The sequence below is a fragment of the Silurus meridionalis genome, chromosome 23 (assembly GCF_014805685.1).
Source record: "Silurus meridionalis isolate SWU-2019-XX chromosome 23, ASM1480568v1, whole genome shotgun sequence".
In the NCBI taxonomy this organism is placed as follows: Eukaryota; Metazoa; Chordata; class Actinopteri; order Siluriformes; family Siluridae; genus Silurus; species Silurus meridionalis.
Window position 1 is genome coordinate 12403986 of NC_060906.1, and position 24732 is coordinate 12428717.

Here is a 24732-nt window from a genome sequence, read left to right on the forward strand (position 1 = left end):
ATTCAATTTTTTCCCATCTAAAAATCAAAGTATACAAAAACAACTGTAGCACCATGTGTTATTAACATCATTAATGTTGTTCCCTAAAAGATAGGGCATTATACAATACTGGACATCAGATTTTTTTCAGATAATGGGGACCCGGTGAAACAACTGACTTTGAATTCTATTTGACAACATTAGATAAACTTCTCTTTAAGTTTTCAATATAAGTAAATATAATAGTCAGAAAAGTAAATGCTACACACAGTAGCAAATGGTTTGCTGATTTTTTTTTTTTTTTATCAATGCTCTTAAATACCCCATGTAATTCTGGGATATGGTTACATACTCATCAAATACATGAACAGTTGAACACAAGCAAAAATGTAATCGAACCAGTCTCTCACAGCATTGATAACAATTCTAAAATCAGCAGCATTTTATCTGACAACCATAGCCATTAATAAGATCAATTTCCAACAAAATATTACAGCCAGACCTACAGTAACAATAACAACAACAAAAAAAAGAGATACACACAGGTTCTGGACATAGAGATGACAGGAATATACAACACAGCAATCACCTTCTGCATTTTCTTTTTGTCAGCAATTCCTTTTGTCAGTATTATTGTTATGCCTCTGGATGAATGTCAGAATGATGAATTTGTATCTTTTTTTTCTTGTTTGGAAAGGGAAAACCCTAGTGCAGATACAAAACAAGGGAAGTTTATAAAAACCGATGAAATGACGAATTATTTTTCCACTGTCGCTTCTTTGTGCATGTTGAGAAATAATAAGTGCCACCATATTTTAAGAGTTGAAAGTTCAGCTGTAAACTATGTTGAGGTGCTTGTTCTTCCAGAGTAAAGAGTATGTGACATTAAAGGAGCAGATCCTTCAGATGGCTGCCTTGCTCTCAGAGCCGCGACATAGGGTCCTGCAGTCCACATTCTGTGGTAGCACCTTTAAAATTCATCTGTAAGCACCAGGTCGACAAACATAAATTGCACCATTTGTTTTTTTTTTCATTTACTTTGTCTAAAGAACATTTGGCTCTGTTTTAATACAGATGGCACAACAGTACAGGTTGATACTGAACCTGGCGCAATGAGTCACTACTTGGCAATGCTTTGAAAGAACCCAGGGAACGAGTGAAACACTGCGCCCAAGAAGGGGAACATGCAAAAACATATTGGACGCTGCCGCCGCACGAGGCATTCTGTGGACATGCTAGGAAGCGGGCTGATGTCAGGGCAGTCTGTGGGTAAAGACAGCAATATATGCCTTTAGAGACTTCTGTGCTTCCTATAACGTCCTTCAAACAGATTTCCACAATGGACCCAGTCAACGCCTTGTCTGCATACAATATAATTCTCCTACTCATTTTGTTCCTACGTATGTTTTTGCAGGCAGAAATCCATTTGGTTAAGAAATTTTGGTTCACAAGACAAACAACAGACAGAAAAAGGTTAACTTGTTGGCACTACAGATCATTCATCTTGCAAGACAGAGGAAGGCATAAGACAGAAATACATCAAATTCATTGCTAAACATCTTCACAACTGTGTATCACTTTCGTGAACCCTGTTGAATAATGGACATTCAAATACCGTATTAAATTCCAATTGGACCAAAATCATAAAGAGGCTTTCATTATGAATGTCTGCTCAAATTAGAAAAAAACGTATAGCCCGATATTCAAGCAGATCTTAAGTATTGCCTTTTGTTTATCTCTCTGGTAATTTCGTTTTGCAAAGAAAAGCCTCTTGAGGATAGGAATGTCAGCACGTCAAGCCTATTTGATGCAGTTTTCATTTCAGTTAAAATTGGTTACAGTACCGTGTGTAATATGAAAAGAGCAAGAGACACTGGCATTGTTGTTTGCTGTACCGGCTGCCATGGCTAGAGAGAAGCACCCAGTGAAAAAAGGCACCACAAAGTATCTGTTAATACAGGACTATTGTTGGCTACTCTTTTCTGTCTACTTTTATGTGGTGAAAGATTTGAGTGTCAAGTGTCGATTATACAGCTGTTCATTTGTCATTTATTGTCTTGTAAGGCAGTAATCTATACATATGAACATAATTCCATTAGCCAACTTAGTCCTCTCCACAGAAATTCTTTCAGATATAGCAGTGAAGGGGAGAAGAAATCACAGTGTATTTGCACCTGGTTAAATGTGTATCTCTCTCATGAAAGAGTGTTAATACTGTAGTAGCGAAGTGTGCATGTGAAGTGTGAACACAGCAGGGGTGTGCCGGGCAGCCAACATATCCAACCATCACATTCATTTTAATCATTCACACTAGCAGGTATCGGGGAATATCCCAGCAAACAACAGTGCGACAATGTGCCAAGCACCTAAAAGAGCCATAGGCCTCTGGGTTCATAGGGTGTAGTCAGCGATATTACACAAGTCACACAAATGCTACTGGATCTACTCTATAGCTTAAACTTGCTGGGTTTTTTTTTTTTTTTTTGCTAAAGCTAATTATTTTTTCTCAGTAGAACAAAAGCAAGGGTGTCTGAAAGAGCGTGGTGAAATTGTTAGATTCTGGTATGAACAATTTCCTGGCTTCTGTCTTGGGATAAAATATTTGCATCAGAATATATACCCAATCTTATTCTCATGAGCAGGGTGTAAGGGTCAAAGCAGCAACCAAGGATAGACCCGAAATGTTGGACAACTGACTCAAAGATCAGTGGAATAGAAATTTGTGTGTGTGACACATTTTTGTCTTGTCCAATCACCCTTTTCCATCCTTGGCAAAAAAAACCCATCACCCCATCCACTACAACCAGTCTGAAGTCTGCTTCTGAAATTACAGCAGGCACAAAGGGGTCTGTAGTAGCCCATGTCTCAATTTTTGCAGTGAACCTTGGCATCCTATGTTATTATTATTAGTAGTAGTAGAAGTACCTATTAGCTGCTGAGACAAATCTTATTAGAAACAAATTTCTAAAGGTTATAGCACACAATGAAAAACTGATAATTTCAACACGCACACACCACATATATATGTGTGTGTGTGTGTGTGTGTGTGTGTGTGTGTGTGTGTGTGTATGTATGTGTGTGTATGTATGTGTCTGTCAAAATTTTGGAAACATCCAGCAGTTCTGTAGGATTTGGGTGTGGTGACTCAGCCACTTCATGATAGACAACACTCTGGCTCACTGTTTGCTCTCTAATTTACACTTACAGAACTTGACCATATGCTTGGCCTCATTGTCTTGCTGTTTGGTGAAGTTGGTTCCATTACAGTCCAGTCTAATGAGCCACAGTCCAGACCAAATTGCACGGAGCCATGTTGGAGCCATGTTGGTTTAGTATTTCTTGCAACATTAAACCTTTTACCTAAACCTAAAACATTTTACCTACATGTTCTCCAAATATAAAGAGAAATGTCAAAGCTACATGTATTTCATCCAAAACCTTCTAAAACTGCCTATGGTGACAGTTTGATAAAAATGAATAATACTGTTAAATGATGTTGTTTGTTGCATTTAAACAAAAGGAACTTGTATGTGTCTTTTAAAAAACAACCAAAAACTAATTGTTTCCAAATTTTTGACAGATATATTTATACTTCATCATGGCAAACTCATCACACACCACATTCCCTTTTAGTGTACTTCTTCCTTAAAACGAGGTGCAGTGCTCTATGTACAAGAGATTGACAATACCGCGACAGAACTATTAGTTATTTTGCAAAAGAGCAGCACCATTGAAACTTCCACACATTGGCTGGCACATTTGGAGAACCCAATTATTCATCAAAGTACACAACCTTAGCATGCATCCTTTATCATAAAAATCAGATAAAATAACCCTTTCTTTTGTGTATATTACAGTGCACACCAACATAATAAAAGGTTCCTAATGAAAAACTCATAGTAAGAATAGTGCACAATTTACAAATCTTGTGCAACTCATAGCTTATTTTTAATAACTGCTGAACCTTCTCAAGAATAGGGAATGATGGAGGAATCCAAGAGATTAGTCTTAGCACCGCATTCTGCAAAGATTTTTCTTTTTTTTAAACTCTTAGGTATAGGGGTGTTTATACTGACCATTGTTTTTGATAATTAAAACCCTCAACCCTCCAGTCTTTGGGATTTCCTCATTCACAGACATTGTTTAAATAAATGACTCCAACAGCTATTAAGCTTTAATCCATATGCCCATAATATTGAATCAAATGTGCAAACATTGACAAATAATGCATACAGTACGTTTATGCAAAATGGAATAACACCCATGCACATTTTTTTTTAACTTTTACACCCTCCACTAATGGATAGGAAAAAAACACAAATGCATTTTATATTTTAAGGCTTTCGTAATTACTAAAGTGTTTATGGCAGTGTTATAACTCTTAATTTGGGTCTTTAAATATCTAATTATTGGAAAACTAAATGAAAGTCAGTCATGGGTAATCAAACAAATATTAGCGAGACTTCAGCAGAGGTCAGTGAAGAGACACTGAGAAACCTTTGTCCTAATATCAGTAAGGATTAAACATGCTGTGCTCATTGTGTTCTACAGGACTGTAAGATAGTGCTGATCCCTTTTGGGTCCTATATCAACACAATTACTCATAATTAAATTAGGCACAAGAATGAATTCCCAGGAAATCCAAAAATTAAGATAATGAGTGCTATGGTCCTCCATCATTCCCATGAGACTTTGCACATCTCAGAGTTAGCAGGGACAAAGACACTATCCAACATTATATATATATATATATATATATATATATATATATATATATATATATATATATATATATATATATATATAAATATATTGGTGGCACACATCCACATAACAAGGGCCCCATTGCAGGACTGCTTATTTTTGACATAGTTCTCCATTTCTGCAATAATATTCTCTTCATTTGTGAAAATAAATGATATATTTTCTCTGTTTAGACCATTTTAGATCTTTGAAATACTCTAAAACTTGGCTGAATAACTGAAGAAAATAAGCACCCACATGGAGAGAGGTGAAGCAGTGTGTGTGTGTTTATGTGTGTATGTATGTGTGTGTGTGTGTGTGTGTGTGTGTGTGTGTGTGTGTGTATACGTGTGTAGGTAAAAGAGAGAGAGATGAGGGGTGCCTTTATAGGGAGGACTCATACTGGAGCAGCTCATAGAGGAGAGGCCCATCCCTGTACCTGATGCCCACTGCATTGGGGCTGATGTACTGAAGGATATTTATAGTCCGCCGCAAACGACGGTCTACAAAGTGTGCGTCCCAGGCTGGGTATCGCTTCCTGGGCATGTCAATCTTAATCAGGGGCCCCTCAGGGTGTATAAGCCGACCTGCTGCATCAGTGGGCTCTGTAGACCTCACCTGGAATACAGGCAAGCAGGTATCTGTGGCAGCTTCCTCGGCTTCTTCGTATTCCCCTGAAGCCATGCCCCTAGTGGGGGTGGCCTGAGAGCCACGAGGCCCTGGGGTCGGGGCCATAGGCTCAGCCTCTGGGGGCAGGGGGAGGCCCCAAAGGAGCTCAGCGCAGCAGGAGCTTGCCAGGACCCTCAGCCTGGGACCCATTGGATGCAAAACCCCATAGTAGAGGACCATGCAGGCCACTCCTGAGGCAAAGCACAGGAAGACACCGCAGAACACAGACGCAGCATACGAGTCAGTAGTGATGGGGTCTCTGTAGACATACCACAAGACAGTCAGGATAGTGTTCTCCACTAACACCAGCGAGTAATAGGCTACCATTCGGTATCGAGTCCTGCCTTCCTTCACGCTGAACCAACAGAAGACGTAGACCACACCAACGACCATGTTGAAGAGCACCTCTTCCCACTTGGACATGCAGAAGTCGGTGCCACCATGAATCACCCAGAAGGCCATAGCACACCAGTGTAGCACCACAAAAATGCCGAAGTAGAGATGGAAAACCGAGGCAAAGAGGGCAAAGGACAGTGCCCTTGAGGAAATGGTGAAGAAGCGCCACAGAAGATGCACCACAGCTCCACGGTAGCTCATGCTCTTTTGGTCATCGCGAGAGTCACGCAGAAGCTTATGGTAGGAAGCCAGCACCCAGGAGAGAGACAAGAGAGAGGCAACAGCTGACATGCCTGCAGTGAGGGTGGGGAGGATTGACAGAAGGAAGACAAATAGGCAGAAAGGATCAAACTGACCATACATGATTTGTTGTGTACAGCATTCTGAATATTGGTCAAAGGTGTTGTTTTTTTTTTTTTCGAAACAAAAAGTAAAAATGATAACATAATAAATGATCTATAATAATAGCTAAAAAGTTTTAAAATAATGTTAAGAAAACTAAAAAGATCTAGTCTAATTACTTATTCAGTGTGACAGTGCATGCTTGAACAAAATGCAATAAATATAAAACATAAAGAAAATGACTTCTAAACACTTTTCAATTTAGTATACATGTCTCTAATTACTTATATACTTAATCCTAGATATGTTTTCTAACACTTACCTCTTTCTTTTTCTATGTATCTTTTTTTAAACCATAGCCAAGTTTACTATTCATCCTGCTCAGTGTTCTTCAGGATATTCATAGAGACTTCTGCGTTGCTGTGAGTGCACTTATCTGCTCAGCTGAAGGTTTGTCCCCACAAATTCTGGATACTCAAAAGTGTTAAACGTAACAGTTCTTAGACTGTTTCGACTCAGACAGAAGTCAGTCATATATTTTTTTATAGAAAAGGATGAATGAATATAAAATTTTTAACGGATTGATGCAACACAAAATCATGAGATCCAGGGAGTAATACACTTGTCTGGCCTCAAAAGCAGAATTGTCTCTCATGCATTCCGCTTAGTATGAGCATGAAAAATTCAAAAGTAAATCTAACCTAATTTCTAATCACAAAGATTTTATATGCAATGTGTATAATAAGGTAGTCATTTTGAACAGCAAATCAAAACAATTTTAGGCAAACATTGCATCAGAAACCTCTATAATGTACAACAATAGTATTTTCAGTGGTTTGCAACTATACAAAAAAGAATAAAAAAAACTTTCTATAAACTATCATTCTGAAGTTTTCATAAATAATTACACAAAAATATTAGAAATCCTTAATGTTTTCAAAGCACAGAAGCAGTTTAACTGTAACACAATGCAGAAACGTCAGCAGTCCTAGCACTGAGCCTTGGGGCATTCCTTACACTGCAGCGTCTCAGCGCGGTTCTTCTGGATCATTATGCAGAGCTGGAGCACTAACTGTGGGGCGCTTTCCAAAAAGGTCTCGAGGAGACGAAGCATGTTCACATCAGCATACTCGTACATCATGGCCCAATAGAAACGTCGCTGATTTTCCTTTTGCCTCCGACTCTGTATGCCGAGGTACATGGTCCGGATATACCTGAAGAATGCAGATGCACAAAGGGAAAAGAAAGGAGGGATAGTCTGAGAATGGAGGAAACAACAGGGAAATCACAGCAATCATAAATATGTGGTAATATGTGGAAAAGAAAGAAAGAAAGAAAGAAAGAAAGAAAGAAAGAAAGAAAGAAAGAAAGAAAGAAAGAAAGAAAGAAATTCCTTCAGTGTGTGATCACACTTGGCCATAAAAAACATTCTGATTCTAATTATCAATCACTGCATGCACTGAATTCGGGAACTGAGCAACATTCTGTAAAGAAAGAAGGAAAGAATCTCTTAATATTCTGTATGTAAATATATACATACATTTTGCAGATGCACACAAACACAGAGCGGTCACTCGATTATACATTGCATAATCGAGTGACTGCTCTGTGTTTGTGTGCATCTGCAAAATGTATGTATATGTTTTTAGTTTGATTCAATTCTAAATCAGCCATTAGTAATATGTACAGTTATAGACTGAAATAAAATTACTGTATTTGTGCATACAGAGTGAGGTTTCAGTGCATCCTTCCAACACACAAATGCCCAGTAGGAGGCAGGTGTCTGTCTAAGCAGGCGAGGAGACATAGGGTACCATGTAATTAACCATCTGGAATTAATAGTTTGAAATCAGATATGAGATGTGGATATCTGGGAAATATTAACTTCTGAGGAACCATTACAGAAAAATACATGACCGTGACTGTGGATAAATATACTTGTGATGTAAAAATGTAAGAGTAATTAACTCATTTCCATGAATGCAATGTATGTATCCTGAGACAGGTGGAGAAAAGCAAATGATACTAAATATTTCAGATGATGAGGTCAAGGTGATGTGAATGGCATTCACAGGATACCTGCTTACCAAAGCTAAAAGCCTCCAAAATATATATCTGTGGTGCATCTGTAGCACCACTAGAGGGTACATTTCACTACTTTGCAAGATTTGCTGAATGTGATACAGAGTCCAATGCTGTTTGTCTGGCGATTATGATGATCTCAGTATTCCTCTTGGAATTCCACTACAAAGCAAACAACATGAGTGAGAATTCATTTTAACATGTCAAATAGACTAATAATAAAATGATATAATTCAGTGAAGGCCAATGCTAATAAAAAGATTGCTATCTTCTGTGCCTTCACACTCTGGAAAATCCTTCCTTCCAGATGTGAGAAACTGGCTATTTAAAGACTGAGGCATCAGCGTTGGTTAATTTTGGGGCTGCCCCAAGTTTGGATTTTGAAAGGCATGTGTGAATGAGAAGAACAGTTCTGGAAAAAAGTCTACAATTGTTCACAGTTAAAATTTTTAGCTTGGATCCAATTTAGCTGGTTCACATTTGCAGTGAAGCCAGTTAGGATATTACATTATCCTTTCAGTACTGCATTATTATTCATTCAATAACCATGTGGAGCCAATCGCAGGAACTCTTGATAGGGCTGGAATTGCATGTGGAGACTAGTAACATGTACCTATATAAGCTTATCCAGGCAGGTTAAATGATTCTTATGTTATCCTGGGATTATATCATGCCACCCACCTCTCTCTTTTTGTACTACTCACAGGTCAAATAGGCTTATGATACATGCATGTTATTATTTTTATAATTATAGTTAACATTAAGATCATTAAGATGCTTGAAATTAATGTTTGACTTTCAGCTTGAAGTGCTGCTGCAGCAGCCAACAACCTTGCAGTTATGTGGCCGTAACTGAGCCATCTGCTCTTAGGCACTTGCTGTTTACACACTAACTAACAGCAATGTTTACTGTTTAGCCTATGTGATGTTGAACACTTTAAAAAACTATTCTGCATAAATTATAATTTGTGCACTTTTACATTTATCCCAGATATTTTGGAGCTTCCAACCTATGGTGACTAATTAAGTAATGGAAGTCTTTTTTATCCAAAAATTCTGCAATCAGTAAAGTTACAGCTTACAGATTTAACAGTACACCTATTATTTATTGAGTATATTGGGCCCAGAAAACACTTAGCAGATAATTGATATTATGTTAATAATGTTAATATTACATGCATTACATTTTTTTGCTATAACACACAATTACAACCCATTTACATTCCTGTCTATTGCATCTGCTCCATGGAACATATTCACAGAAGAAGCATCGAGATTCTTGCCCTAATAGACCCCTTTTTTTATTGCTTGCTGCAATTAAAATCTTTGAAAACTAGGTGTAATAATAACTCTAATTATTTGAGCTAAATAGGGCAGTGAGCATGTTTTCTCACTTGCCCCTATGGGCAAACTGTATATTTGTCTAAAAACATGTAAGACTGAGGCCTATGCAGGAATCAGCTTATTTGTGTAATTACACATAGTACACCATGAAAAAATTGGAATTTTTTTATTAAGCATTCAGCTGAAAATTACAGGTTTTTTAGGGAATTCTTTCCCATTTTTTCTAGCATAACAGATGTTTATCAACATGACAAATGTGTACTATAAAGCGCAAAGGAGAAGTTGATAATTACAATACTGTTTAAATATTTGTATTCAGTATTTAAATAATAATAAAAAAAAATGTATACTTTCAATAAAAAAAAGGACCAGTGAATTGAATAATTTTCTATGGTCACTTTTTTAAAATTTTATTTATTTATTTATTTTTTTTTTTTACAAAAACTGCATCTTGTATATGGTATGAAAAACATTATGTCCTTGAATGTTTTCAGGTCTTTTTTTAACTGACTTGAATTATTTATCTTGACTCTTGAATTTTTATATTTAGAAATTCATCATTGGAACATATTTTAAATGAAACGTAATCACTTCCTGCCACTCGACACTCAGATGTGGCTAATTGGAGCCATAATCATCTTTGTGTTTGTGGCGGAGCGTAATGGCTGCAATCGGAGCTGGTAATTATGAAGGAGAGCAAGGAACATTTGGTGGCAAACATCAGTAACAACGGTAACAAAAAGGCTTCATTGTGGGCTCCAGTAAAGCACGTTATCTTTAGGAGAGTTACTCAGTACATTAAAACTGAAAGCAAAAACCACGAAGGCCTCTCTTTTTTGTTTAATATTCTGCCACTTGAAATTTTCCCATTTACCCTGTGCTTGCACTTGGAGTGCTCTTTAGTTTAACTCAAAGCACTGTAAAGTAAGAGAAAGCCTGCTCGCATACCAGTGCCTGTAGTGCTGGGAAATCTCCGCTGGAACAGAAGAGCCTGGTCCATGATAATGATGTGAGGCCAGTCAAGCGAAGACAATAACTTGGAAATGGACAGAAATAGCCTGGCCTTCACTATTCCCGAAGGGAAGAAAACGCTGTAGTTCACATTTTTGTTTAAACCTTAGTGTTCATATGAGTCAATACGAGAATATTCCTCAGGGTTAGTGCCATATGGTGAGTTTATGTAGTCTTATTATGTTGCTTTCTAACATGTTTGTGTAGTGCATGTTTCCTATAACAGCATGGATATGATAATAGTGCAAGCTGCGAGACAAATCACATCGATTGCATTTATGTGCTCGTTCTAATACATTATCTGTTCTATAGTTCATTCACTGGGATAAGGCTTTGTGGATAATGGTAATGCCAATGGATTTAAAATCATATTGTTGAAATTGTATTTAGGAGATTAATTAGAAGTTGATTATAGGATAATAAATCATAAATAGGAACTTATAAGTTTCCAAGATGTTCTACAACTAGAATTGAATAAAATGTTAGAAAGTTTCATTTGCTGAAAAGTTCTTCTCTGGGCAAACCAATGGAAGTGATGTTTTACAAGGTGGTTAATGCAATGCAGATGTTTATTTATGGTGAGCAAACAATACTTAATAATACAAAGAAAGCTAAAGAAACAAAGCATCAAAGAAACCAGAGCATGTAGACAAGAATGACAGATAACAACTACAAGCATGGGTGAGACCAATAATGCAATGAAAGTGATATTATATACACTAATTATACACTAATGAACTCAAAACATGAATTAAGCGACAGTGTGAGTGCTGGGATCAGGTGATGTGTAGTGGATGATAGGTACTGTAGTTCAATGCCATAATCGTGTCAGAGTGGTTGCACTTGGTTAGACAAAAACCCAAAGTAAGCTATTTTAAGACTTTTGCTAACCACAAATAGTCTGATGTGGATGCCAAACATTTTTTTACATGACAGTTATATCTTTAAAAGACACGGGGAGCTTAGTCATGCGAGTCCATTTACACAAACTGTTCCAGTGACGGTGTATTATACATTTAAAATCGCATATGCCACATGCAAACTTTTATTTCCTGAAATTATATTTTTTCATCTTTCAGGAAAATGTGCCTTATTTTATTTTTACTATTAGATTACTATTTAGTAGTCATTAATTGTTATGTGGGACAGCAACTGATGAGCTGAAACAGAAACAGCCACATTCATTGCAAAAAAGAAAATCTCACAGCTGCATCTCTGTGTCTTTTATCAGACATCGGTCGCTAAATAGTATAGACTATTTTTAAGATATTTAAGGCAACAGTTCTTTCTGGAACATAAGTTATATTTCCGATATATCTTAAATATATCTAGCATATTAAAAAATATAATTCCGTGACTCTTTTGCCTTCTTCTGTACACAAATTCTTCATTTAATTATACACAGAAACATAATATTCAGAATTCAGTACAAAGCATGGCAACAGTAAACAAGATAAGAGAGGGCAAATGAATGCGCAAATGAGATAAATAATAAAATTCAATTACTAGCTTTGCATGGAGGCGGGTATTTTTCCATACATGTAATTGAAGTGAAAGATCTATAACTCTTGTGAAACATAAATTTGGGAGCATTAATATTAACACACACATGTCTGCACACTGACAAGCATGTACAACAGGTCCTTCTGTCAGATTTGAGTGTGCAGTCAGTCTGAAGCTCCTCGCTGACTCTTGTTGCAGCGCTCTGGCCTGAAACATGGATCCCATGAATTATTCGTGGTGAGATCATAGCATTTGCACATGCCTCGTTAGCTACCCTGCACTTGGCATACTTGGCCAGGCCATCTATAAGTGCTCGGCCTGTCTGTGCTGCTGATCCAACCCGGATCCTGCCGCACCCATGCTTTAATGACTAATGATTCAAGGTCTGTAGTGCATTGTTTCTGCTTAATTAACTCCTACTTGAAAACCAGGCATTGTCTGGAAGAGGAATTAAAGTATAAAAAAAGGGGGAGGTGATTAAAGATTAGAGTAAAAAAGTGTGCAGGAACTAACTATTAAAAAGGCAGACAGGTGCAGCGGATGTTTTTGCACTCAGGGGCGGCTGTTATAATACAGCCTAGCAGGGCCAAGACTCTTTGGTCTTTTCAGAATATTCATAGACATGAATATCAGGTATAATTTTAGGACCAAGTGCAACCACCACCAATGGTCATTAGTAAAACACACAGACTTTGATGAAATAGCAAACCCACAAACTGGGTATTACCAAAGTTCAACCCTTAAACAATAATAAAAAGTAAATAAAATAAAAGACCCTGTCATACAGTGCATTGTTAATTTCTAATAATTTCATGTCAATATATTAAAAGATTTGCTACATGCAATCGTTGGTCACAATGAAAACAATGTGACTGTTATGAATTCTGAGCACTACAGACACCAGCAGACATACTGACTGTGTGACGTTGTTTTGAAACGATCAGCAGCTATTTGAGGAACCCTTGTTGCATGCTACAGAAGGCATCTTGGCTGTCTTTGATACAGACTCTTGTGTGTGTATTAGGAGAAAAGGTCTGTTTAGTTGTGGTGAAGGTTGAGAGGGTAAAAGGTCTGCATCTCTGAATGTGATTTTGTTTGTGTAACTGATGAGAGGTGTATGTTTGTGAAGCAGGATTCATATGACTCATTCAGTGAGTCACTCGATGAAGTTGAGAGGGAACATTGCTGAGACTGTCAATGAGATCTGCTACACTACCTGCTGTGAAAGCTCCAATTCCAGACCACCTTTTGTGTCTCTTTACCTTCTCGTCTCTCCTGACTTTGTGCCTCTGTTCTGGTTCCCCCTCATTATACAGAATATGTTTGGCACTCTGAGTCGGAAGTATTTATAGCTGCGATCCTATTCAATGTGAGGAAAGGGGAAAAAAACATACAAAAGCTTCGGAATTCAATTTGGGCTTTCATGAAAGTGTGACAGCGGCAGATTTAAAAGCTTCCAGTCCTCCCAAGAGAAAGCTAGAAAATGCCTCATTTTAAGACAGTTTGGGTTTAAACACTTCCCACTGGGACACAAAAGCCTTTCTATGTATCAATGAAATAATATTTATGGCAGGTGACACAATGATTCAAATAAGCTTGAGAAGACCCCTTAACGGCACTTTGCTGTCAAATAAAGTGCAGTTTCATCAAGTGCTATGTTCTAAACAGCCACTTTAATAGGAACACCTGTACACCCGCTCAATGCTAAAATTATTCTACAAGCCATTTTGCAAATGCAAAGTTCCAAATGATGCATAGGACTATATTTTTTTACCATAATTGTGTGATCGTATAGACCTATTTAATGCAATTTTATGTCTGGACTTCAGACAGCGTCCATTGTGCATACCTATAATGTAAGGGCTACCTAAATACGTGATTTATGTGCATGTGTGTTCAAATGTTCCTGTATATCTCTTATTTACACAATATGTAAAGCCCTGTTCACTTTTAAGGAATGTAAAATCACTTGGCTGCTGATCACTGCTGTGTGTCTAAATTCTGTCTCACCTCTTACTCCCATTTACGTAACACATATTTGATAAAATATGTTTAGTGTGGATGTGTTTGTTTGTCTGTATTTTCTTGGGGATCATTTTAAATGATTTGTCCCAGGACCCCAACTCAATCAACAATAATGAAGAAACTGGATAAGGCTTATTCAGGTGCTCTGTCCTATTCACTCTTTTTTTTTTTGTCTGTCTGAGTTGTTCCCCCACTATGCCTGAGCACTTTTACCGTATGTAAAATTAGCCGGAGTTGAAAAAATTCTGTCACAAAGCTCCCATTATAACTGTCAGTGTAGACAAATTTCAGATATTGTCTCCATATGTGTCGATAATTGTGACTATCACTTACTGTGTCTCCATTCAGTCTAGTGTATACACAGATCCTTAAAGGTCTACCTGGCAGTAAACAACTTCCTGTGTCAAATACCAACTAATGCACCATTGTAATTGAGGAATCAGCACAAGTGCCTCTCATGGTGAGGGCTCAAATAATTAACACTACTAAAATCTCTTTGGGATGTATTGGGTATTTTCAGACACATATGTTAGTGTTGGTCTTTGCTGAAACTAATCTTCAATCTAAATTCAATACTGATGCAATAAATAGAGCTGGGACTTATACCAGCAAATCCAAGAAATCTGGATTTTATTTGCAAACAAAAGCCTGACTCCCTTCAATTTGTGTTTGTGTCTGTTTCTCACAGTCTCACAGCTCATAGTCATCAGTGGAACTCTGAGTCTCTCACACTCTGCCTGGCTCCACACAGCCACATTTTGTCACTATTAGCAACCGCCTGCTCATGGGGGCAGCAGGGCTGCTGATCACATGACCATGAGCTCACCGTGAGATGGAGGAGGAGGGAGGTGGCAGTGACGAAAGCACAACTGCTTCCTTCTGGTAGTGCAAGCTTCAGCCATGCAGTCATCTGTGACCTCCCATTCACTGTCACCTGGACTGCCATTTTAGGCTGATTAATGAGTTTACATCAAGGGTTGGGAGAAGAGAATCAAACCATGGCATCATGTCCAGTATGGAGTTGTGCTTACTTTCCTAATGAGGATAGATTACCTCGCCATTACGAAGAAAACTGTCTCAAGACCTTATCCGAATTGAGTATGCAAAACTGTCCTTGTGTGCCTTTGTCCTTGTGTCCCAGTTCCTTATAAGAAATTCTCAGCTACAGAAGCATTTAACATGCTACTTTATCACAGTCAGAATATGCACATGCACAGCACTGGTGCCCCGGGGTTGTAAATAGCAGCAAATTGGGTAGAAGCGTTGTCCTTTTGAATGCGTTCTCTAGCCAAAATGCACTGGCTTTGGCTCTACCAGGCAATGATTTCCTGTAAATAGATTTCCAGCTCTCCTGTGGCTGGATACATATGAGTAGTAGATTATCACTGTGATAAGGGACCTGTTAACTGGTCCATTTATCTCCACCACACAGAGCACACATGGCCTTACTGTACATGGCCAAGTTTCCCATGTTATCCTTTCTTGCTACTGTAGGTATTCCTTGCATTGTTAATTAAAATAATGTTTTGCAATTGTGTTTTGTAGTTTTTATTATTTTGATATCACAAGAAACTACTAAGAAAACTCTATTTTCTATGCTGACTTAATTTATTGGTATAGACATGGTCTCATCCAAGAGTTTGTGTTGTCTTTTCTTTTAGATGAAACCTTTGACAAGAGGGAATTCTTACTTCTTAGCTTAGCTTCATAGCTAGTTTTCAGCACAAATTAAGCCAAGTGTTAGAAGTAAAGGCTTAGGTTCTCTGGTGGTCTAGCGGCTAAGAATCCAATGCTTTTATTGCTGTGGCATGGGTTTAATTCCTGGGCAGGGAACCAACTGAGCCACTGGGGGTTTTCACAAGCCAGTGCACTCTCAGTGCTAGTTAAAAAAGGGGAAGGTTACATTAGGAAGGGCATCCAACATAAAAATATGTGCCAAATCAAAATATGTTCTATTAGGACAACAATGCAAATAATTACAAAATTATAACTGTTATATACTTAATAATTATATACTGGGCACTGGGCCCTGGGCCACTTCTGAGTAGAAAGTGTAACATATTTCATCTGACATTGATGTCATATTATGACATCCAGTTTGCTGTCATAACATAAAAGAGTCGATGATTAACCATATCATATCTCTATCAGAAGGACTTAAGCAGAAGTGTAGTGATAATATAGTCCAATTGTGGGTTACCTTGTGATAAATTGAGAAGACCTTGTATATCCTAATGCCTGCTAATAAACAAACAAAATCTAATATTGTGTAAAATTGAACCATACCCTAGCAGGTATTAAAATCATCAACTAAAAAGTTTTGTAGGTAATTTGGAGGTTTTCATTGGCTAAACAAAAAAAGGCAAGAGATTTGGTAGCTGTTATGATTTTGGGCAACAATCACAGAATGAAGCAAAAAAAAAAAACATGACAGCAACTATTGATTTTAAACAGAAAGTAAGAGAGTGGGGAATTTCCACTGTATGGAAGATGATGAGATGCTTTATCATTCCTTTGGAGAATGACGGCTCACATCAAGCAAACAAGAGGCTTGACTAAGCCAGGATGAAAAGACAGCTTGACCTAGTTGCCTTTCAGATGGTTGCTAGCTTTCGAAACTGACCCAACTACAGTGCAGGATAGGGAGATCAGGAATATTTTCTTTATTAATTTTTTGTTACAAAGAACTGATTCCTGGTGTTTGTGCTTTTTTGATGCAGTCAGTAGCAGCACACAAGCAATACCTTTTCTGTTTCAAAGCACCCAAACTTTGCAGTGTGTTTGCTGGTGTCTGCATTTATAAGTGGGTAATTTGTCATTGAACAGTAAATAGCCTGGGTTCACTGCTGTGTTCTGCACAAAGGCCTATGCTACTTTTATTTTCCAAAAGGACTTTTTCCCTTTACATATCAGTTGACAAGGAAGCAGCTGTGCACCCTTTCCTGCATTAAAAGGAAAATAAAGCCTAGACTTATGAGATAGTGTGATGAGTCAAAGTGTAATGTTCCAGCCTTGAGACAAGTTAAGGAAGCTCAAGAACTATAGACTGCTGCAATCACAGAAAAAAAAGACAGCCTGAATTATGTAGGGATGATCTGGGCAAGAGAGCAAGCATGAGGAGTGAGGGGGAAAAAAGCGAGTTAGACCACAAAAAGAATAGAAGAACCCAGGAGGTAAACTAATCACCAAACAAGCAAGCCAATTTTCTGGCTCTGTGCCTCCACCTCCCCCCCTTTTCTCCTCTTGTCTCTGGGGCTCTTTTGCTATTCCACTCACATACTCTGTCTCTCCGTCTCTCCCCCGCTCCATCTATCAGACCATACCATTTCACGTCCACCCCCGCCTCTCTCTTTTCAAGCCTTGCTGGACTATATCCGCTATGCTTCTTCAGGGTAAGAGGAGGGAATGAGTGACAGAGGTAAATTAGGATGAGAGAGGAAGAGGTCTAGTAGAGATGAATATGAATATAGACTGTCTTTAACCCTTACTAAACAGCTGCACGTAAAGGGAAACCGTATGATTGCGGCGAGAGAAAAGCAGCTGCTGCCTCATCATGCAGAGCTCTCACAGGAGGAGTACTAAGAGAACGTTTGATCGCGCATCTGTAATGTTTGAAGCCATGTTGATAGTGTTCCGTGCTCTCCAGGTGCCTGTGGGCGCCCGCCTCACAGCTTAGTGGCGCCTTTCTGATGATGATAGATGTGAGCACACCTCTGAACATCTGCATAGGGGATTTCTCCATCACAAATTCATAAAATCAGTTCAGTTTTATATATTCTGTCTGCTCTGCTCTGAAAAACCTTGAGTAATGGACATTCATAGAAGAATACAAGCATACAAGCTTGTATAAACAAGCATAATCACTGTAAACCCCCTACACACCCCCACACACATTGTTTTACTGTTTCATACATCTTCACTCCTGTGAGAGTTTACAGCTATTTACAGAATCCTGTAAAGTAATGTTTCATTTATCGCAACCTCCGGCAAAAGTGTTTGTGGTGCTGTGGGGCATTGTTGTTTTTTTATATGCCTCTGGCTCCCGGTTTCCATAGTCAGCATTCATCATCATTCACTCCATGGGCCATGTTGCCAGTTATAGGCATGTACTGTCAAATGGCAGATTCATGGTGGCAGACGAACAGTACTCTGACCTGAGGCCGTCTCTCAACACTAAGCATATCATACTGTGTCTCAAGTCACTTTGATCTAGTGCCACTGATCAAGTGAAGTCAGGAAAAGTAGATTGTTTGGCCGAGAAATTATTACCATAAAAGCAAACAAACAAACAACAAAATCCATCTTTCGGGTTCTTTTAGAAAACCGGAAGGAGAAAAATGTTAACAATTTTAAAAGAATAAAAGAAAGAATGAATGAAAAGGGTTGTTTTTTTTTTTACAACATTAACAAAGCCTCTGTGAAGCTGTGAGAGAGATGCAATAATGACTTGCAACATTTTTGAATGATCTACAATATTAAAAATAAAAAAAACAGTAATGTCTCTGAATTTGTGTCATTTCTGTTATGCTTTTTTCATACTGTAAATTGCACAACATGTTTTTCCTCTTTATGTGAGAATTCACAATAGAGAATCCAGGTCATAGCTAAGGGCATATTCAGAATAAGTTTTTTGCCTCCAATATTCATGCATCACCATATTTAGCCTTGTATTCTGGAGGTCTTAAATTTGTTTTCATGTTGAAATGCTTTAACCTTACTAAAAGCTTTAAAATGGTCTTAGTAGATAGCTAATATATTTGTACAAATATTTGCTACAATTTTATATCTTTAAAAGTCTCAATTTAACACTACAGCATAACAACACAGCACACTATAAAATAGCTCTTGTTTTTAACAATATCAAATAGAATTTGTCTAATATTTTGTTTTGCCAGCAGCAGGCAGCAAGAGGCACAATTAAAAATTAAATAATGTATTATTTTCTTTTTTCTAATTTGGTGTACTGATGAAGTAAATTAAAAGTAAAGTAAATTAAAATGGCTGTAAAAATTATATACCAAATTGCAGGCATATGGGAAGGATGTACTTGGCCTAGCCTTCATTATGTTATTTTTTGGTTTAGACTTATATATTGGGTAATATTTTGGGTAATTGTGCTGTGCTGTGAAAAAATAAAACCTGTGCACATATCATGGATAAGCCGACTAAGCAGCTATCTGCTATGGTTACAGAACACTTTGTGTAAGTAGAATTTTTAAAAGGGTTGTAACAATCAACATGAGTACTGTCTATGGCGTAGATGCCATCTCCTCTTTTCTCGTCTGTGTGGACCACAGTAGAAAAAAAAGGCTTCTACAGGGATGAAATATTTAAGAATTAATTTATTGCTAATGTCTTTTTTAGATATTTAATATTACTCAAATACATTTGAGGCATGTGCAGAATTTGTATGATCTAAAATAGAGGTCTTCGAATTGTGGCATTGCTGTATCAGACCTGCCAAACCTTAAGTGTGGTGGAAAGGAGTTCGCTATTTTAATATTAGAGTAAACTAGACTGAGTCACCACAATAATACAACAAATCACAAATCTTATACATTTCAAAATAAATGCATCTTATTTCAAATCTAGCACTGAGCTATCATATATAGATTTTCAATTAGCTATATTATTACAGTCAATTTCATGCTCTTTGTTTCATTCATAAAACTCTAGCCATGACTTAACTCTTTTGCCACTAGCATTTAAGCCAATCCCATAAGAAATCTTTCTTCTTTCATACACTGTAGCATAAGAACATTGCATGCAGGTTTAAACACACACACACACACACACACACACACACACACACACACACACACACACACACACACACACACAAACCCCTTATACATATTGATCTGTTCTGAGTAAAAGCCTGAAAAAGTAGACAGAGACAGAGACTATACTCTTCTGACAAAACAATAGGAATGTTTACATGTGTCCATTTTCATCACTCCAGATAAATTCAATCCAACTGCAGATTCTGAAAGTACTGCTTACTGCACGTGCAGAATGCCAGTCATCCCATTTACATCAAAAAGAGAGACCACTGCACTGTTATTTTTTAATACAATTGAGCAAATTGTCAGATTCCATTGTTTAAACTTTCAATCCACCTGCAATTTTATTCGGACTGGGCTCAATCAAATTATTCTGGGTGTTTACATGAAAGAAATATACTCAAATTGAGCCATCAGTTTGATTAGTATCGGGTTATTAGGTTGTATGTAAATGTAACCTAACCGGTAGAGTGATTAAAAAAGACAAAAATGATTTGTAGAAAAAACAGGACAAAATATTGTGAGAATAAAATGAAGCTAATTTGTCCATATATATTCTCGAACACTCCTTTTTCCTCCAACTTTATGTCCATAACTGCAAGATTTCAGTAGGACAAACAGAAAGGAAATTAATAACTGAAAACAGAAGGACAAACCTATGCAACAATCACTAGCCACACAAGATGTGTTGTTGTCATTACTATTCCCCACACATGCTGAGCCTATCAGTGTTCCAGACTGGGTTTTGAGTCAGACAGACAGATGCATTACATCAGTGACACTTAGTAATACTGGCATAGACATGACTTTAAACTTCAGTGCATGCAAACCCACCCGAGCAGATAAACACCATATCACAGAGCTCCCACAGCGTCACACCAGCACTCAAAGAGAGAATGCAGGCTTTAACAGTTTTTGTCTTTAATAGCTTGTCGTATTAGCAACCCAGCCATTAGGGTTGCACAAGCCAGTGCTCTTTTAGTGCTGGTCCCAAGCCTGGATAAATGGGGAGGGTTGCGTTAGGAAGGGCATCCAGCGTAAAACATGTGCCAAATCAAATATGCGGATCATGAAAGAGAATTTCCTACTGGATCAGTCGAGGCCTGGGTTACCAACAACCGCCAAAGGTATTGTTAGCTAACAGGGTACCGGTGGAAATTGGTCTACTGTTGGCCGAAGGAGAAAAAGGAGAGGAGTAAAAAGACTACAGAGTAGGCAGGAAAAGGAGAAGTGTAAGAGAGTGGAGGTTAGGGTTGGTACTTTAAATGTCGGTACTATGACTGGTAAAGGGACGAGCTGATATGCTGATATGATGGAAAGGAGGAAGGTGGATTTGTTGTGTGTTCAGGAGTCCAAGTGGTAAGGGAGTAATGAAGTGATAGAAGGTGTAACCAGGAATGAACGATTGCTGATTGGAGCAGTTTTAAATGGGAATGTAGGTGAAGGGAACAAAGGTGATGAGGAGGTGATGGGTAGGTATGGCTTTAAGGACAGGAATGTGGAAGGGTATATGGTGGGAGATTTGCTAAAAGGATGGAAATGGCAGTGGTGAATACGTATTTTAAGAAGGAGGAGCATAGGGTGATATATAAGAGTGGAGGAAGGTGCACAAAGGTGGACTATGTTCTGTGCAGGAGGTGAAGAAGAAGAGAATGAGAGCGAGGACTGAAAGAAGAATAAGATGGTGGAAACTGAAGGAGGAAGACTGTAGTGTGAGATTCAGGGAAGAGGTCAGACAGGGGCTCGGTGGTGGTGAAGATGTGCGGGATGATTGGGCAACTACTGCAGAAGTGAGACAGCTAGAAAGGTACTTGGTGTGACATCTGGAAATAGAAAGGAAGACAAAGAAACGTGGTGCTGGAATGAGGAAGTGCAAGACAGCATAAGGAGAAAGAGGTTGGAAAAACAGAATTGGGATCGGCAGAGTGATGAGAAAAGTAAGCAGGAGTACAAGGAGATGCAGCAGTAGGTAAAGAGGGATGTGGCAAAAGCCAAGGAAAAGGCATATGAGGAGCTGTATGTGAAGTTGGACACTAAGGAAGGAGAAAAGGATTTGTACCGTTTGGCCAGACAGAGGGACCGAGCTGGGAAGTATGTGCTGCAAGTTAAAGCAATAAAGGATGGAGATGGAAATGTGTTGACTAGTGAGTGTGTTTAGAAGATGGAGGGAGTATTTTGAGCAGCTAAAGAATGTGGAAAATGAGAGAGAGAGAGAAGGTTGGATAATGTGGAGATAGTAAAGCAAGAAGTGGATAGGATTATTAAGGAGGAAGTGAGAGCAGCAATTAGGAGGATGAAAAGTGGAAAGTCAGTTGGACCAGATGACATACCGGTAGAAACATGGAGATGTTTAGGAGAGCTGGAAGTGGAGTTTTTAAACAAGACTCTGGAAGGTGAGAGGATGCCTGAGAAATGGAGAAGGAGTGTGCTGGTAGAGATCTTTAAGAATAAGGGAGATGTGCAGACCTGCAGTAACTACAGGAAAATAAAGTTACACAAGTCACACCATGAAGTTATGGGAAAGAGTAGTGAAAGCCAGGATGAGAGAAAAGGTGACCATCTGCAAGCAACAGCATGGTTTCATGCCGAGGAAGAGCACCACAGACGCATTATTTGCTTTGAGAATGTTGATGAAGGAGTATAGAGAAGGTCAGAAGGAGTTCCATTGTATGTTTGTGGATTTAGAGAAAGTGTACGACAGGGTGCCCGAGGAATTGTGGTACTGTATGAGGAAGTCAGGTGTGTCAAAGAAGTATGTGGAGTGGTGCGGTTGCAGGGAGAAGAGCTGGAGAAGGTGGAGGAGTTCAGGTACTTGGGATCAACAGTGCAAATAAATGGAAAGTGTGTTAGAGAAGTGAAGAAAAGAGTGCATTCAGGGTGGAGTGGGTGGAGAAGAGTGGCAGGAGTGATTTGTAAAAGAAGGGTATCTGCAAGAGTGAAAGGGAAAGTTTATAGGACTGTGGTGAGACCTGCGATGTTGTATGGTTTAGAGACAGTGGCACTGACTACAAGACAGGAGGTGGAGGGTAGCAGGGCTGAAGATGTTGAGGTTTTTGTTGGGAGTGACGAGGATGGACCGTATTAGAAATGAGTTAATTAGAGGGTCAGCACATGTAGGACGTTTTGGAGACAAGGTGAGGGAGGCGAGATTGAGATGGTTTGGACATGTGCAGAGAAGAGACATGGGGTATATCAGTAGGAGAATGCTGAGGATGGAGCCACCAGGAAGGAGGAAAGAAGGCCAAGGAGGTGGTTTATGTATGTAGTGAGGGAAGACATGCAGGTAGCTGGGTTGAAAGAGGCAGATGTAGAGGACAGTGGGGTATGGAGACGGATGATCCGCTGTGTAATGGGAGAAGCCAAAAGAAGAAGAAGAAGCTTGTCATATTAGTGGCTTTTGCTATGTATGTGGTGTGAATAGGGTACACACTCCCACTATGATAAGTTAGGCCATATTTCCATTCACTACTGCTGTGAGGGCCTACACACTGGCGGGTGATTCACTATGATTCAGTCAACCAGCCTGCCAGTTACTAGGTCTGAGCTGGTGCACCCACATGCCTGAATACAGTTGGCGATATTTCGGCACAGAAATAGTTCAGATTAATTAACTACTTGCTATGAACATGTGGAAAGCTTGTGATCATGTGTTGGACCAGGACAGATGTTAATGTTTGTGTTTTTGTTGAGTTTTACATCCTTATTGTTGATCTATTTGATCATATTAGAACAATCTGAAGATTGCAGCTTCTAAACCTCAAGCTTTCAACATATTTAGTTCATCTAAAAGCATAATATTCAAAAGGAAAGCTACTAAAAGGTATTAAGTTTGAAGCAAGAGGAATTTAAGTTCAAGAATGTAAGAAGGTGATTTTTACTTTTTCTTTCCACAAAGCGATTACATTTCAAACAATTCACTTAACAGTAATAAAGAAAATACTGTAGAATTATTTTAGCTGTTTGTAATAAATAAATAAATAAATAAATAAATAAATAAATAAATAAATAAATAAATAAATTTTCTATGGAAAATCCTCACTTTTTACTTTTTACATTTTTATTTAGCCCTTTTTTTTGTACCGATTGGCCAGGCGGAGGGACCGAGCTGGGAAGGATGTGCTGCAAGTTAGAGCAATAAAGGATGGAGATGGAAATGTGTTGACTAGTGTGGAGAGTGTGTTGAGAAGATAGGGGGAGTATTTTGAGCAGCTGATGAACGAGGAAAATGAGAAAGAGAGAAGGTTGGGTGGTGTGGAGATGGTGAAGCAGAAAGTGGATAGGATTAGTAAGGAGGAAGTGAGAGCAGCAAGTAAGAGGATGAAGAGTGGAAAGTCGGTTGGACCAGATGACATACTGGCAGAAGCATGTAGATGTTTAGGGCAGGTGGCAGTGAAGTATGCCGAGGAAGAGCACCACAGATGCATTATTTGCTTTGAGAATGTTGATGAAGAAGTATAGAGAAGGTCAGAAGGAATTGCATTGTGTGTTTGTAGATTTAGAGAAAGTGTATGACAGAGTGAAGAGAGAGGAGTTGTGGTATTGTATGAGGAAGTCAGGTGTGTCAGAGAAGTATGGGAGGGTGGTGCAGGACATGTATAAGGACAGTGTGACAGCAGTGAAGTGTACAGACTGGTTCAAGGTGGAGGTTGGACTGCATCAAGGATCGGCTCTGACCCCCTTTCTGTTTGCAGTGGTGATGGACAGGTTGATGGACGAAGGTAGACAGGAGTCTCCATAGACTATGATGTTTGCAGATTTGCACAAATATTGTTATTTGTGGTGAGAGCAGGGAGCAGGTTAAGAAGAGCCTGGAGAGGTGGAGGTACGCACTGAAAAGAAGGGGAATGAAAGTCAG

The 24732-nt window shown here is 38.6% G+C and overlaps 1 protein-coding gene across 1 annotated transcript in view; it reads right to left on the reverse strand.

Annotated features, from left to right (window-relative positions):
- Positions 1-4804: 4804 nt before the first annotated feature.
- The window catches only part of xkr6b (XK, Kell blood group complex subunit-related family, member 6b), a 41475-nt gene continuing 21547 nt past the window's right edge, over positions 4805-24732 (reverse strand). The window contains exons 2-3 of the mRNA XM_046836391.1: positions 7147-7343; positions 4805-6080 (exon numbers count right to left, since the gene is read on the reverse strand). Coding sequence (XP_046692347.1) covers positions 5107-6080; positions 7147-7343 — 1171 coding nt within the window. The 3' untranslated portion in view covers positions 4805-5106. The remainder of the gene's footprint in view (positions 6081-7146; positions 7344-24732) is intronic.